This window comes from Lagopus muta, chromosome 14 (genome assembly GCF_023343835.1).
Source record: "Lagopus muta isolate bLagMut1 chromosome 14, bLagMut1 primary, whole genome shotgun sequence".
NCBI lineage: Eukaryota > Metazoa > Chordata > Aves > Galliformes > Phasianidae > Lagopus > Lagopus muta.
In genome coordinates this window covers 16,736,819-16,751,819 of record NC_064446.1, presented here as the reverse complement: position 1 = coordinate 16,751,819, position 15,001 = coordinate 16,736,819, and the positions used below count along the sequence as shown (strand labels likewise).

At 42.4% G+C, this 15,001-nt stretch overlaps 3 protein-coding genes across 5 annotated transcripts in view; 1 reads left to right on the top strand and 2 right to left on the bottom strand.

Annotated features, from left to right (window-relative positions):
• The window catches only part of AFF4 (ALF transcription elongation factor 4), a 48,646-nt gene extending 40,571 nt beyond the window's left edge, over window positions 1-8,075 (top strand). For all 3 annotated transcript variants that reach the window (XM_048961145.1, XM_048961144.1, XM_048961143.1), the window contains 4 exons: window positions 506-599; window positions 1,120-1,163; window positions 2,001-2,221; window positions 2,787-8,075. In XM_048961145.1, the coding sequence (XP_048817102.1) occupies window positions 506-599; window positions 1,120-1,163; window positions 2,001-2,221; window positions 2,787-2,905 (478 nt within the window). In that variant the 3' untranslated portion in view covers window positions 2,906-8,075. The remainder of the gene's footprint in view (window positions 1-505; window positions 600-1,119; window positions 1,164-2,000; window positions 2,222-2,786) is intronic.
• Window positions 8,076-8,745: 670 nt separating this feature from the next.
• On the bottom strand, window positions 8,746-10,645 carry LEAP2 (liver enriched antimicrobial peptide 2). The gene is made up of 3 exons (XM_048961148.1): window positions 10,429-10,645; window positions 9,898-10,034; window positions 8,746-9,023 (listed from the first exon to the last, which is right to left on the bottom strand). The coding sequence occupies exons 1-3, from the start codon at window positions 10,483-10,485 to the stop codon at window positions 8,987-8,989; spliced, it is 231 nt and encodes a 76-aa protein (XP_048817105.1). The 5' UTR covers window positions 10,486-10,645; the 3' UTR covers window positions 8,746-8,986.
• Window positions 10,646-14,379: 3,734 nt separating this feature from the next.
• LOC125700486 (cytochrome b-c1 complex subunit 8) lies at window positions 14,380-15,001 on the bottom strand. The gene is made up of 2 exons (XM_048961147.1): window positions 14,775-15,001; window positions 14,380-14,597 (listed from the first exon to the last, which is right to left on the bottom strand). The coding sequence occupies exons 1-2, from the start codon at window positions 14,926-14,928 to the stop codon at window positions 14,503-14,505; spliced, it is 249 nt and encodes an 82-aa protein (XP_048817104.1). The 5' UTR covers window positions 14,929-15,001; the 3' UTR covers window positions 14,380-14,502.

Below are 15,001 nucleotides of genomic sequence, written 5' to 3'. Positions count from 1 at the left end.
GATTTGAGAGGAGTAACAGCAAAAAGATTTGGGGTCCTTGCTGTGTGTTCACCCAGTGAAATGGCAAAACTTGGAATGGCTGTTAAGAATTGTCATTTGCCTCCTGGATTAATTAAATGGCTGCAGCAAGTAGCAAAACAGAGCTGACTGTCAGGTGGAAAAGAAAAGAGGGAACTGTGGCAGGATGCACCAGACTCTTGATGTGAAAAAAAATAAAAATGAACCCCTTCTGTAGGAAGTAAATTAGAGTTGTTAGCTGAGCTCAGAACTGGAGATGACCTGTGTCACTGCAAACTGTAGTTTCAGCTTAAGGCACAAAACTGTTCTTTACTTTCTTGAGAAGTAAAGGTGGTGTGGGACTTCTGCTAGGTACAGCTTGACAGTTGGCTTTTTAATGTTGAGGGAGAAAGCTTTTAAAAGCACAGGTACTCAATTTTTGACTTTCAGCATGTTGTGATAAGCTTGACTTTAACTGTGAATGTTTTGCTGTTCTGTCTTTGGTTAGTCTTCGGTGCCAGTCTCTACTATACCTAAGGCTTTTCAAACTGAAAAAGGAAAGTGCATTGAAATATTCTAAAACTCTGACTGAACATCTGAAGGTAATTGGAGATATATTTTCTTCAAATATTAAAAAACTAATCAAATTGAAGCTCTGCATCACTTAAAATTCCTCTGCCTGGTATTCAGACTGCTGCATGGGAACTTCCAGCATGTCCTAATTTAGGACTGGACCTTGGAAGTGCGTTCAAGCTGCATAGTTTAAAGCTGGGAGGATACAGCATGACTGTAATGCCAGCATCCCACTGGTCCTAATGATAGCTTCCTATTAATGTTCTGGTGCAGCTTTTGTTTTTAGTAAATTTAGTTGGCTTCAAAGAGAATTTTAAAATAATTTTCTTGTTGTTGGTATAACAAAGTTAAAACTTTGCTGATTTGTGTCTTAGTCACCACTGAAAGAGATGTTTTTCCCAATTTTGAAAGTACTTTGGTGTTATTTGGGATTTTGATTATTGCTTAAAAGAAAAGCCACAATAACTCGTGTTCAGAAATGACCGATTAAACAACCAGATAGAATATAATTAGCTGGAGGATAAACATAAATTTATTTTTTCCCAACAGAATTCCTATAATAATTCTCAAGCACCGTCACCTGGTATGGGAAGGTAAGTAGTAGGAGTTTACCTGTATTTCTAATTTATAGCTCGTTTTCCACATAACCTGCGAGTCTGAGGTGCTCAAAGAGCAGCTTTCACTTCTTTGAGCCTTGGTTGCTTTTGAACTAATTCCTAATTGCTCTAAGGTCTGGATTTTGGTTCTGTTGTTCAGATGACTGTTCTGATAAGAGGTTTAAAAGACTGCTGTGCAGAAATATTCTCAGGCAACTCCTCGTTGGGAGGAATGAACAAAAAAATCCTCAGTGTGTCCTTAACACACAGGTCATTTGTCTCTGTGGTCAGTTGTTTTATGTAATGCTTTTTCTCTCAAAACAAGAGCTTTATTAGTGCTGCAGTGATGCACTTGAAGCCCAGATGGCTACAAGTACTTTCATGATTGGCTTTTCCATAGTAAACAATTTACTTCTGTTCTTGAAATATGACAACAGATTTTTAATAGATCACTCTGCAAAAAAGCAAAAACAAAAAAAACAGAATTTTAGGAGGGCATTTCAGATTTGTATCGTGTTACTTGAAAATAGAATGGCAGTATAATTGCCTTGCTTTAATTTTTCCATTATTACTATGTAAGGTTCAACTTATTTAAGCAGTGAATTTAATTGAAAGATGCTGCTTGTATCGATTTGGCTGTGAGGCTAAAATACAGGAGCTGGAGGAACCTCAGAGATTTTCACTTGTTGCAGGGCCACTCTTGACTTCTCAGTGTGTGAAGTGGGAGTGCTTTAGCATCCCGTGTTCTGAGCTGCAGGAAGAGAGGTTTGCATGATGCACCTGCCGTACCTGTGCGTGCCTTTTACAGTGAAATGTTTTTCTTTGGATGAGCAGCAAGCCTGTCGGTATGCCGTCTCCGGTCTCTCCAAAGCTGTCTCCAGGGAATTCAGGAAATTACTCTTCTGGGGCAGCCAACCCTTCAGGGAGCGGGTCTTCAGTGACGATCCCCCAGAGGATCCATCAGATGGCAGCCAGCTATGTCCAAGTTACATCCAACTTCCTCTATGCCACTGAAATTTGGGACCAAGCTGAACAGCTGTCTAAAGAACAGAAAGGTAAGGGTAGGCAAAGGCAAGTTATAACCTCAGGCTTGCGTGTTGTGCTAAATCCTGACACGTTTTCAATTTTGGAGTTATGATTAACAGTGCACAATGGTACTTAATTGGGTCCTCTGCAAAAGGAAGATGGAAAGTGATTCCTTCGATGGCAGTGATGCCCTGGGCTGGCTGTCTTGGTTGTCAGTTGGTGTTGTAAGAAAATGTAACATTTCCTGCCAGCTGTGCTTAAAATAAATGAATAAATAAATCTTGCATTTCTGGTAAGTTGTTCTCTGCAGGAAGCAGAACTTGGTGCATTTCATTTTCTGAAATCCTGAAGTGAATATACACATCTGAGCAGAAGGCCATAGTGTAATTATGCTTAGCAACCTGTCTTCTGCAAAAGAGTAAAGAAATGAACTAGAAAGGCCCTCTTTCCTTGCTTTCTCTCCTGCCATCATTCTGCCATCTTCCCTTTCTTTTGCCTCCATCTGGAAGATTCGTGCTGAGAAGGGAGCGCAGTGTTTCCCGTACAGCAGCCAACGCAAAAGGCTGTGCCTAATTTGTGTTTCTGTTGCTTTAGAGTTCTTTGCTGAACTGGATAAAGCTATGGGCCCTCTGGTTTTCAATTCGAGCATCATGACAGACCTGGTGCGTTACACCCGGCAGGGACTGCACTGGTTGCGCCTGGATGCCAAGTGATACTTGGAACTGAAGGAATGGAAAACAGAACACGTTCTTCTCGCTGCCTCCGATTTATCTCCACAACACTGTGTCATGTCAATAAGGAAGACTGCCATAACACATTGCTTAGTTGACACTAAGAGCAAGGAATGCTTTCCCGTGTCTCCCATCCTGATTTGTGTTTTGTGTTTTAACCCAAAATGATCTCGTTAATGGACTCCTTCAGTTTTCCCTTCTTAAGTTATTTAAATGTTTTTAAATTTGCGACATATAAAGGTGTAGCTTTGCTAATCTATCATGGATAGATTGGGTCATTGGAATTCCCGTCATAATACGTAAATAGTTGGTTTAAATCCTATTTATTTTAATTTTTTAATTTTAATTTTGGAGAGCCCGATTTTGGGCAGTTTTTAGCCGTTTCTTCCCTAAATTTACCCTTCCAAGTACTTAGGAAAAATTAAACATAGACACTTTATTTAAGTACTTTGTGAGCTTTGTTACTCTGTAATGTCTTGTGGTGGTAGAACCTGTAAAAGGAATTAGGATTGATAGGTTCTAACGTGTAGAAACACCATACTTTTCATGCCTAATGCCTATGAATCAACTAATAAATGACAGCTAGAGTTTTATTATTGCAGAATTTGTACTAAATAGAAAAATTCCAGATATTCTTCTACGTATTAAAATACTTCATTTAAATGAATTTTAAAGAAATTTATATGGAAAAGTATTTAGCTGGATCTGACTTGGGTTGCTTTCAAGGCAGTTTCAAAGCATTGATTTAACACTATAACAAATCACGAAACATTGCAGTGATTTGCATTTGATGTAATATCAGAGTAATGGTGTAGGAATGAACTTCTGATAGGTGCGATGCATATAGGAAAGGTTTCTGAAATGGACAATCTTGTGCTTTTTTATATCTCTTCATTTAAGACGCATTTTGTTTCCTTGCTTGTCATTTTTTTGACACTTGCAAAATCCGCCCTTTTGTGGTTTAACAAACAAACAAACAAACAAACCAGTAGTTAAATTCCTCCCAGAACTGCCATTTGCATCTTCTTCATTGACTGGAAAATCAGGAATCTTAAGTAGAGATGGAGATCCATTTTTTCCTTTTCGGGTCTGATGGTTAATGGACACTACAGCATGACAGTGCAACAGCCATGGTGGGGTGGGAGCACACCTGCTATTACAGGGAAGTTGTCTAATCGTTTTGATGCAGAATGGATTTAAAACTTGTATTTACCCCATATTAATGAAGGTCCCATTCATGTTTGATGCATTTGATGGAGCAGAATATTCGTGTGAGAGGAAGTGAGTCGGTGCAACAGAAATGGTTGGAGTTGCAGTTGACTGCTCCCAAAACGTGTAAACCAAAGTACCTTTCCACGTGAGGTGCTTGTCTGAGTCAAAGGTTTAAAATGCTACTGCTTTCAGTATTGCTTAGTGCCCCTAACATGTCTGGTGTGCCTTATGCCTTACTTTTAGATGAAGATTTTATGAACTGTTTACAAGATGTTTTACAGCAGGACCAGGTGTACTGTATGCAGTGGTCTTCTGCAGTACTTGGGTAAAATTCCATTTCCTTTTTAAAAGTACCAGTGTCTGTCATGCAAACTGACTTCTCCTTGCAATGGTCTCCTTTTACAGAGTCGAGCTCTGAACATTTTGGAGTGCGATTGTGGAATGCTGCTTTGTTTTATCTCCCATTTAACCCTTAATTCTGTACCAGAGATGAACGCGCACGTTCAGGAAAAATTATTGCACTAAAGTTTTGTGTCGTTGTGGTTAAGTGCCAAAATCATGGCAACCTCGACAGAAGGAATAGAATTCTACGCTCTCAGTACTGCAGTATGTCCTATGGGCTTTAAGAGTTTAGAAGTTTTGCAAACGAGTAACCTTCCAAAAGGTGGCTGCATATTCGTAGAGCTTCCTTTGCGTTCCAGCGTGTTTTGTACTTCCAGAAGAGCTTTGCTACTTACGAACCAACACGTGGTTGGTTGGCAGACCTGTGACTTTTCCCATTACAGCTGAATCACTGATCAGGTCTGCTGGTTGGAGCATCCTTTTTATTGAATCACTGTGCAAGATGGCGTTTCTTTTCGTGTTTGCTGTTAGAGACACAACTCTGTACCCTCAGACTCTGCATCCTGGTTAATGGGACACTGTCAGCTAAGTTTTCCTCTAATACTCTAAAGTGCCTAGCACTCTTTTGATGCTATATGAAAAATACCTTTGTAGGAGTTGCATTCATAGTTGGTTTTTTTGTGTAGAGCTGCACCATCCGGCGCGGCTGCTTTTGGCTTGCTCCTTTGTGCACCGTGACTGTAAGCAGGAATGGTCTCATCTCGGGGAATTGGTTCTCTTTTTTTATTTCCTTAGAGTCCCACAAATACCTTTTGGTGTCACCCGCAGTTGTCTCTTAAAAAAAATATGTATCACTTGTCCCCGGGTCGGCGGGTCTCAAAATATTGTCTTCACGTAACTGAAAGACTTCTCACGTTGTGTCACAACGTGGACCTGAAATGGCTGACAGAATCTGTCACAGGGAAGTGTTCCCTGGAGTGCTGTCCCAAGTTTTCTGCCCGTATGGGAGATACGCAGTGGTCTTATTATTGGAAAAGAAATGCCTTACTCATCTGTGGCTATTTCCATCAGAGAAACTTAAACTTCACGCTTCCAAAAGCATATCTGCTCTGGGATTTACCGCTGTGTCAAAGACAGACGGGTGCTTTGTCAGATTTCATAGCTATAAGAAAAAGCAAATACTTAATATGCTTCCATCCCAGTGCCACAATGCAGGCAAACAGCCCGACTGCCCTTTTGTTAACCTCTGCACAGCAGGTGGTGTCAGGCTGCAGGGGAGGCTGAGGAGGGGATCCTTCGCTCCCGGCTTCCTCAACGATTCCCTAAACGATTGTATCTCAAATACATATCAGTGCTGTGATTTTCATCCCCTTCCTGAACGCAGTCCCAGTTGATGAATCTTAAAAATGGCTTAATCAGACTAGGCTTGCTCAGATATCACTATTGTTTGGGTTTGCTGTGAAACCTGCAGGTTCCTAGATGATAAGGTGCAACCATTTCTGTTTAGAATTGAATCTTCAGGACGCCAGAGTAAAACAGCCCGATACTTTTATTTTGATTTGAAACTATTAGCCATAAAGTAGAGCGTGTGGATGGCTCTTCTTGGCTTTTGATGGCAGTATGCAATTTGTATTGTATGTGTCTTTTAATATATATGTATATATATATGAAATCAGTCTGTCCAAAGTATATGTTATACTTGTTTTTAGATTATGGTGCAACTGACTATATTGATATATTATTTATTGAGTGCTGCGTCACCATCTTACTGGTGATAAATCTCGCATATTATACAGGAGTGCAATGTATATTCCTTTAGATTGCTGAGGCTTGATTGCTGTGATAACAATAGAAAAAGGAGAAAAAAAAAAAGCCCTGAAATGTATTTATGAATGGCCCCAACATACGGAGAGTCGTTACTTTATGGAAGTGATGTTGTGCTTGCCTGGGGCAAGTAAAATAAAGCCGTAGGCAGGTAATTATGTAGTTTTCCAGAATGGGAAACTATTGGAAAGAGAGACTACCTTTGCTGTATTTAATGTTTCCTTTACCCAACAGATATTTACTGTCACCGCAGCATTTATGTTAAGGGCCTGAGCAAGTCGAGTTTGAATTGCCCACTGGGGAGTAAGCAACTTCCAAATTTTTACATTTCTGACAAATATTTTGGTCAGGGTTTAAATTGCTCCATCTAATGAAACAGTGTTATGAAACCTGTATGTTAATGCTGGATATCTTGAAGTGTGAAGACTAACCAAAGCTTTTGGTGGCCAACTCGGACAAGTACAGAGCTATTATGGAGGCAGATCTCCAAAGTGTGAAAGTTACCTAAAAGCAATCAATCAGGGAATCGTGATGTGTGTCAAACTCCATTACTTTTCAAGGAATTGGTTTCTGATGCCATGATGCCATTTGAAAGCAGCAGTGTTGGGGGTGGGAGGGCTCAGCTATGTGCTGGGGACGCTTTTCTCTCAGCACGAGCTCTGGTCTTTGTAGATCAGCCATCGACCGCGTTACTTCTTTGCTCTCTGCCCATCTCAGCTGAGTTTCAATTGAATTACACTAGACTGAGCAATGCTGTGTGACAGCATTAGGGTTTATATAGGCTGTCCTTATGTCAACGTTTTAATTTCACCTGGAAACTTAATGGAAACGTACCTATTCCTGCCGCAGCTCTCTGCGGTGCTGTTGGAGCTGATACAGGCCAATTGGAATGCAGTGTTCCCTGACTTGGTTTTTATATGCAGCCCTGGGAATCGGTGCCGCTGGGTGCACAGAACTCCTGCAGCCTCCCTGTTGGGCTGCACTGACGTTACACAGCTGAAAACTCAACTCTAAGGACCAGGCGTGACTTTTGCAAGCACAGTTCCTGACATTTGTATCTGGTCCCCCTTTTAAATTGTTTTAAGAAATTTTGTATATGGAGGATAAAGTGCTTATATATTTATTAAAAATCCTTTATCTTAATTGAAATTATTATTTGATGAAGAAGGGTTTTTTTGGGGGGGGGTTGTGGGTGAGGGAAGGTAACTTTTCACCTGTCGCTTATAAACGAAGCCCTTACGCATCCTACAGAAAGGTACTGCTGGTGACTGACGGGGTGTCTCTGTTCCACACTTTGTACATGACGAGTCCATGTGCTGCGTTTTGTTTCTATCAGAATATTTGGGCATCTGTCTTCAACCAAAACCTAAACAAACACACCGACTGTGATTTTATTTGTTGCAATACATTTGAAATTTCAAAGGGTACTTTGGGGCTCAAAATTAGGATTTCTAAGTCAGTATGTGCATTTCACGTAATAAAGCTGTTAATGGTGAGCAAAGTATTATATACTAACTAGATTTTTTCCACATCTGTATAGTATATTCTATGTATTTTGTGGTATTGAGATTATAGAAAGTTTAGTGTCTGAAACATGCGTTTAATGTGTATTTTTAAACAAATTTATGGCAATTAAAATATTTGGAGAAAAGGGTATCACATTTCAATTTGTAAAGATCTTTTTAACTACTGTGTCATTAAAATGCTTTGTACAATGCAAAACTGTAACTGGAGAAACTAAGTTTAATAAATATCAAATAGATTTTCTGTATTAAACTTTGGAGTGGTCCTGTCTGTTGAGTGGGCTGGCTGCTCCCTGCTGCTGAGTTCTTAAGCAGAGGGTTCTTGTTTGATCCCAGCACTCTGTACGTAACGAGGGCAGATGCATTCAGTCGCATTTATGTGTGCCTCAGACCCTGTTGGTGTTTGGCAGTCAGAAGCAGCTTTGTTTCTCCCAGCTCTTTGAGTTAACGCCTATCTGGTCAAAATCTGATTTTGATAAAAGGAATGTTGAGATAATAGGATTCTTCAGGCAGGGGGGTCAGCTTGGGACGCCGGCAATTTTGATTAGAAATAATTTAAAAGTAAATACTTCTTCCAGTTATCACCAGATATATTTAGTATATTGAATCTGCTAGCACTATTATTATCAGTTTGTTTGCTCTCTCTTCTAACAGGCCTTTATTTGAAGTACGGATAAGAGTTCAGCTGTTGAGACTGAAATGAGATGGAAGCGTGATCAACGCGCTTGCCAGGTTGAAGGATAAATGTCTAAAGTCCACAGTGAAATAAGCACTTGTGCTGGAAATGCCTGGTGTGCTGTCACCATACACTTTGGTTACAGGATGCAAGGAAAAATCCAGGTAGTTTGCTGAATATAAATTTTTAATGCACACCTTAAAAAAATATATATATGAACAATTACAAACAAAACAAAACAAACATGAGATGCAGAGTCCTTTTATTGAGCTTGGCCACAGTCATCCTCAGTGCGTGCTGCGGAGGTACAGCCTCAGTGAGCAAATGCTCTCCATCTCTTTGAAGTCCTTTTGCCAGTTCTGTGACAGGAAAGTCGAATGTACTTCTTGTGGATTTGCTGTCGTAGCTTCTGAGTGGTCAATAAATACGTCCCAAGTAGAGCTGAGCCATGGCAGCAGTAACGGGGCGGCTGTTCTTCATGGCAGGTCACTCGGAGGCCGTTCTGAGGAAGCAGCGGTTCTTCCTGGAGGACAAAACATCATCAGGCACTGGCAGCTCAGACTTGCAGGGCTTCTACAGGTCTGTCTGGCCCTAGCAGGGCTCATCTTACTCAGCTGTCGCAGTGGTGCTGCTGTGGATCTCACTGATGTAATACGTGTTACCCAGGTCTAAATAGTCAGTAGTGGTGGACAAATTACACATATGAGACACCTTTCTGTCTATTTATCTTCCTGTGGCTGCTGTTAAAATTCATCCATGCTAGTCAGTAGAACCAAAGGAAGCATTTCAAATGCATGCAAAAGAGGAGCCTGACTACCTTTTCCCATAGATTTGCATGTAGATGATGTATGTGTTCTACTCTTCTCCCTTTTGCTTTCTGGCAGGAGTACAGTAGGTGCCACACAAAATCAGCTTTCAGTCTCTAAGTAACTTTAACATCACTTTTTGTAGGTATTTGGACATGCACAGCATGCATGGCAACTGAGGAATGTTGGCTTTAGTATTTTAGCTCACTTTGAACTGAGAGCTTAAGCAGTCCCCATTAATTAATATATGCTTTAAAATGAACGGTAATAGTTTAAGAAGGATTAATTTTAAGGCCTCTTAGCTAATACCTAAATTCAGTCTAGATTTCCGTGTTCTTTTTGCTTTTTTTGAGATGACTTTTTTGGGGTTGCATTGCAATGGCTAAGGCTTGTCATCAAGGACACATGGACTCTGGTCTGTTTGTACTGCTAACACAAGAGGTCTGAATCTATTGCTCCATCCTTATTCCTGGCATCTTTTATGCACAGAATTAATCCCGTATCTTGTTTGACTGAGAATAAGAAGGAGCTTCCTCTACACAGCACAGTATCAAGCGTCTCTGAGGTTTGGTATTGATGAGGGTTATTTACCTGCATAGCATTGTAATGCATTCGCTGTTGTCCCTACATGAGGCTCCAGCAGGTCTCAGTGAGACCCCTCTCCAGAAAGGCGTCATCCGCTTCTGTCTCAGCGCAGGCTGTGGTTGGTGCAGGGAAGCACAGTGCACCTGGAACAGAGTTGCAGCCAACTGTCAGGAGCATCAGCAGCAGTCGGCAGGGGGGTGTTCTGGTGCTCGGGTCAATCATTAAGCATTTTTAAGGGCTTTAAATCGTCCTTGATTTCAGACATTGCTCTCTTAAAGTATGACTGCTTTTATCCGAGTCCTAAAGGAATAGTTATTAAAAATCACCATTTTAGTGACTCTGGGAGGGGAGGCAGTTACTGGCTCAATTACTTTCCAGAGTAACCCATCTTCGCTAGGCAGTCACTCTCCTTCTTTGGGATGCTGAATGCTAACAGAGCTCTACCCATGCTGCAGACTCCTGCCGGTTTCTCTCATTCGTGCACCTCTTTGCTGCCTGACATTTGAACTAGCACTTCAAACAGTTGTATGTGCTTACCTGACTGAGCAGCAGTGAGAAGAGCAAAAGGAACACCGCAGTTTTCAAACAGTGCATCTTCACAGTATGAGCTGCCCCTTCAACCGAGGAGCAGCCGTGGGCAGAGGAGGTTGGAAGAGCCCCGAATAGAACTTCCCAAGGTACAGCCAGATCTTTATAGACTTCATTCTCTTATCACTGCATCAGCTGTCAGTCGTTACAAGAACAAAGTTCATTTAGGAGCAAGAGAGAATTACAAAGTTAGCATCTATGAAGTGATCTGGTTCAAGGCCTATCTATCTAGCTAATAATTTACTCTCCTTCCACCTGTACTTTGTCTGGTCAGCTTACCAGATTTGCCAACTGTTCCTTCTTTAAAGTCTATCTAGCATGTTACCAGAACTCTGTTGTGTGCTTGCAAGTAAAAGTGTGGGTGGCCAACAGTATCATGGTGAAGATCAAAAAGCCATAACCTTATTTGACTTCTGGGACAGTTACAGTATGCACAGCTCTGAGTTTGCCAGCTGGGAGGGAAATACTTTTCTCCTGAGAGTGTTTGGAGCAGAGAATCAAACTTTCAATTCTGCTTCTCATTCTCGGTGTGCAAAAGAATCACACCAAGCCATTTAACCTTCCTGTCCACAAAGCAGTACTTGAGAATCAGACGTAATATTTTCCATGTGGGGTTTGGAATGCAAAAATTATGTTATTACTTGATAGGTAAATCACAGATCTGTTCCTTCAAGGATCCTCATGTGCAGTGAATCTCTAGATAGCTAAGCACAAAGGTAGGAGAGATGGTTGCAAGGATTTGGTGGAGACGAGTTGCTCTACGTAGCAAGACTGGTTCATTGAGATGAACACTGCTGTATCTGTATCTCACAGTGTAACTCACCTTCTGAAAGGTGCCAACAAAACTCCCACTGCTGTGGACAGGCAGACTGTAATTAAGGGGAATCTTAAACTTTTCTGTGCTGATACGAGATTGCCAACAGCCTGGAGAAAATAGTGTTTAAAAAGGACTACATGCTGCTCTCATTTCTTCCAAAATATCCAAGTGGAGACATGCTTGTCCCACTCATCTCCCACTGAGACAAGTAGGAGCAGTGCGTTTCTAAGATCACTGCTCTGTAAATGCACCTTGTCAGTATTCACTCCTTTTTGGTGGGATTTTATGCATTCAGCTACCATGTATGTCTGAGTGTGCTGTTTCTGTCCAGGAAATGATTCTTTCCGTTGCAGAGTAACAGAATGCTGATGTGGCTGTGTCAAGTTCTCCATGCAGATTTTGAAGCAGCCTGTTCTTAAAAAAAAAGAAAATAAAAAATAAAAATTCAAGTAGTCTGTATAAAATATATATATATGTCGTATATAAAATATACTGTATAAAAATAATTATGCTTTAGCCACATTATAAATCCAAATGTGAATGCAGTAGGCTACAGTTTTCTGTGATTGCTTAATATGGAGGCATAAGTGCCAGCGTGGAAGGCAAGTTACATAGATTAAGATAATACCTGCAATGTTGTCAGGTTCCAGACTACAAATGATTACAGTGAAGCCCAAATTTCACTGGGATTAAATAAAAACCCTTTGCAGCATATTGCCTCCAATCCACTGCTGGAAGATTTGTTCCTTTCCTGGGTTCCTCTTCACTTTTCCCACTTCCCCTTATTTGTCTTGCTTCCCTGTGAGGAGGAATCAAAACTGGTCTTTATTTCACATTCTTGGGTCTCACATAATCATTGCAGATCAAATAGCTGAACTTCACTGTTGTGTTCTTGTTGGGTTTTTACATTTGGCTGTGAATTTCTCAAGCACTTCTTCCACTGAATCCTTTCTTTACATACATCTGAGTTTTAATTCCTTCTTTCTTTGCTAGGCACTACAGAGCAGAGACAGGGAAAAAAAAGCCAGTGGTTTGTCTTGACTTCACCTGCACAGGTTTGAAATGACGTCTCAGCTCTGTAGCAGTGCCTTCAGCACGTCATTGTTTCTCAGCTTTTTTGGCTAGCTAAAACTAGTAATTTGTGATGATATGTCAAAATTGTTGCGTCTCCTAGGCTCTTCATAGTGTCTGTGTAGTTGCAGATCCCTTTTAGGCTGCAATCTGTTTCACTTGTGCAAGAGAAAAAAAGGGACTGATTGTTTCCATGTACGCAGATGCAGCGCAGTCCAGGTGTCTGTGCTGGCCAGTAGGTAGCCACTGCCGTTGTTTAAACAACTGACAGAAAACATGAAACGCGGCTGCGTTCTGCTTTTAACAGTCAGTGAAGGAACATCAGAAATAAATCCGGTGAGGGAGAAATTTTCAACTTGTTCGGATTCTGAAACGCTGCTCAGCTGAACTCCCCCGCCCCAGCCGGCAGGGGGGAGCCAGCACTGCGCGGCCGTTGCAGGTTTGCATCTCGCTCCCTGCTGCACGGGCTGGGCCTGCAGGCAGCTGCAAAGATAACAGCTCAGCAGGATTGCAGCAGGCACTGCCAGCAGCGGGAGCAGACAGGGAGCAGCTCCAGCCCGCCTGCTGACCCTGCAGCATGAAGGTGAAAAGCCAGGGCCTGGCAGTGCTGCCGCTCAGGGCTCACGGGGCTGCTGGGTCGTAGGTAAACTCACCAGCGGCAGCTGAACGTGCCGCCTGTTTACAGTAGTCTAGCAGCTGGTCGGCACGTGGTCCAGCTGTCTGTGAACGGGGGCAGAGAGCTCATCAGAAAGGCTGGGCCCTGTTCTGAGCTGCTCGTGCTCAACAGAACTGCTGAGAGGCATTGAAAAAGAAGTATTGGCTCAGGCTCCCACTGTGTGAAGCTTAGACGTCCTGTTATTCAGGCTACAAATCAACTGCTGTCACTCTTTGGGGGAAAATAAATAGGACCCAAATAAGAGTCCTGAATGCAATATGCCTGCCGACATCTTTGGCTGCTTGGAACTGGAGTGCCCAGTTCATTGTTCCCTTGCTTAAGCGGAAGGTAGGACTGAAGTGAGAGTTAAACAGAGATTATTTGTAGCAGAACTTGCAGCACTGAGTAGCACTGAGTAGCTTGCTTCACTCGTTTCTGCCAACCTCAGACTGCACATGGGAGTACAGACAAGAAAACCCTCAGCTATAAAAGCTGTGTATCCCCCAGCTTGCTGAAGTGAGAGACTGAGCATCTTTGCCTTCCAGACAGCTCAGCCCTTACCCCACAAAGGAGCTATCACAGAAGAACGTCACACTGCAGATAAGATAAATTTTCAGTACCAGCTACAGGAATATCGTAACAGGGAGATAAATGTGTAACTTTGCTCGTGCTTGAATTTGAGACAGACAGACTAAAAAAAAATATATATATATATAAAGGAATGAGCCAAACGTTCTGGACTTTGCAGAGCAAAGCGTGTCGTGTGTTTAACAGCCCCAGGGTGAATTTTGTAGTCACGTGTTTGAAAATATGATGGTAGTAATAGAGTTCCTCAAATCATCCTTGGGTGTTAAAATAATCCTTTTACTTCCCTGCAGTTCCCTAAGAACTGCTTTTAATTCAGCCAATTAACACTAATCAAACATCAGAACTGCGGTTTATCATCGGATTATTATTAATAAGGATGATAACCTGGTAACTGTAAAGAGGGTCAAAGCTCATATTCAATTTTGAACCATCAGTCAGGTTGGGCAATTTTTGTATCATATCAGACTGTTTGTTCTTCACAGGTACAGGACTAGAATGTATTCTAATTCAAGCAAAAAGCGGCTACTGAAAGATAAAGGGATCAAAGAGTCTCTGTACTGTTATTTCTCATCACCTGCATTATAGCAAGGGCTGTCTTCAACTAACTGCACTGAGAAATATTTCCTGAAAGCAGAGTCAGAGAGTCTGGAAATGTAAAATAAAGCAATTGGAGCTTAGAGAATTTTAGTACGGTTATCTCTCAGCATTGAATTCACCCGACAGATAACATGGTGCAATTCACCTTAAACGCTGTAAGATGGAGACTTCACATGGGACAAAGTTAAAGTTTATTAGGCATTATTATATATTATCTCTCCATCCCTCCGGTTACATGAACAAGCACAACAACAAGCCGTTGGTAATACAGAGTGGTAACGCCTCAGAGGTGCAGTCACTGGTCGTTCTCATAGTCAGCAGGATTCTTCCTCTTCAGCCTCTCAAACTCTTGTGTGCCCCATGAGTAGAGGAGGTAGGCGCCCACGAAAGCTGGCAAGAAAAAGGAACGCTGACACAGGGCAAGGCACGGAGCGGCCTGAGCCACCCGCAGTGCTTCTGAACCAACCCAGCCCCGCCGCGACACCTCGCTACAAAACCCCAGCGCCCCGCTCGCCTCCCTCTGCCCCTGCGGACACCGGGCCTCCTCGGAGCCCGCCGCCTACTCACGGGGTGCAACCTTGAAGACCTGCGAGCTGAACCGCCGCCACACGTTGGGCAGCGCGTCCGAGAAGACGTTGGGCAGGGCTCGCTGCTCGAAAGGCGACAGGCTGTAGGTGATGATGTGGCGCACCCGGGCCAGGTTCCCGAAGTGGATGCCCATGGCGGTACCGTGTCACCTTGCAGGCTGCGCCGCCGCCGCGCGCCCCGGAAGAGGAATCTCACATGCTGCTTCC

What these genes read in the sequence shown, in the direction of transcription:
- LEAP2 (XM_048961148.1), bottom strand. Translation starts at nt 10,485, where the DNA reads ATGCACTGTTTGAAAACTGCGGTGTTCCTTTTGCTCTTCTCACTGCTG. An exon ending in TCTCACTGCTGCTCAGTCAG is followed by an intron (nt 10,035 to 10,428) that starts GTAAGCACATAC and finishes ACTCTGTTCCAG; the next exon opens with GTGCACTGTGCTTCCCTGCA. An exon ending in TGCATTACAATGCTATGCAG is followed by an intron (nt 9,024 to 9,897) that starts GTAAATAACCCT and finishes TTTGTCCTCCAG; the next exon opens with GAAGAACCGCTGCTTCCTCA.
- LOC125700486 (XM_048961147.1), bottom strand. Translation starts at nt 14,928, where the DNA reads ATGGGCATCCACTTCGGGAACCTGGCCCGGGTGCGCCACATCATCACC. An exon ending in GGTCTTCAAGGTTGCACCCC is followed by an intron (nt 14,598 to 14,774) that starts GTGAGTAGGCGG and finishes TTTTCTTGCCAG; the next exon opens with CTTTCGTGGGCGCCTACCTC.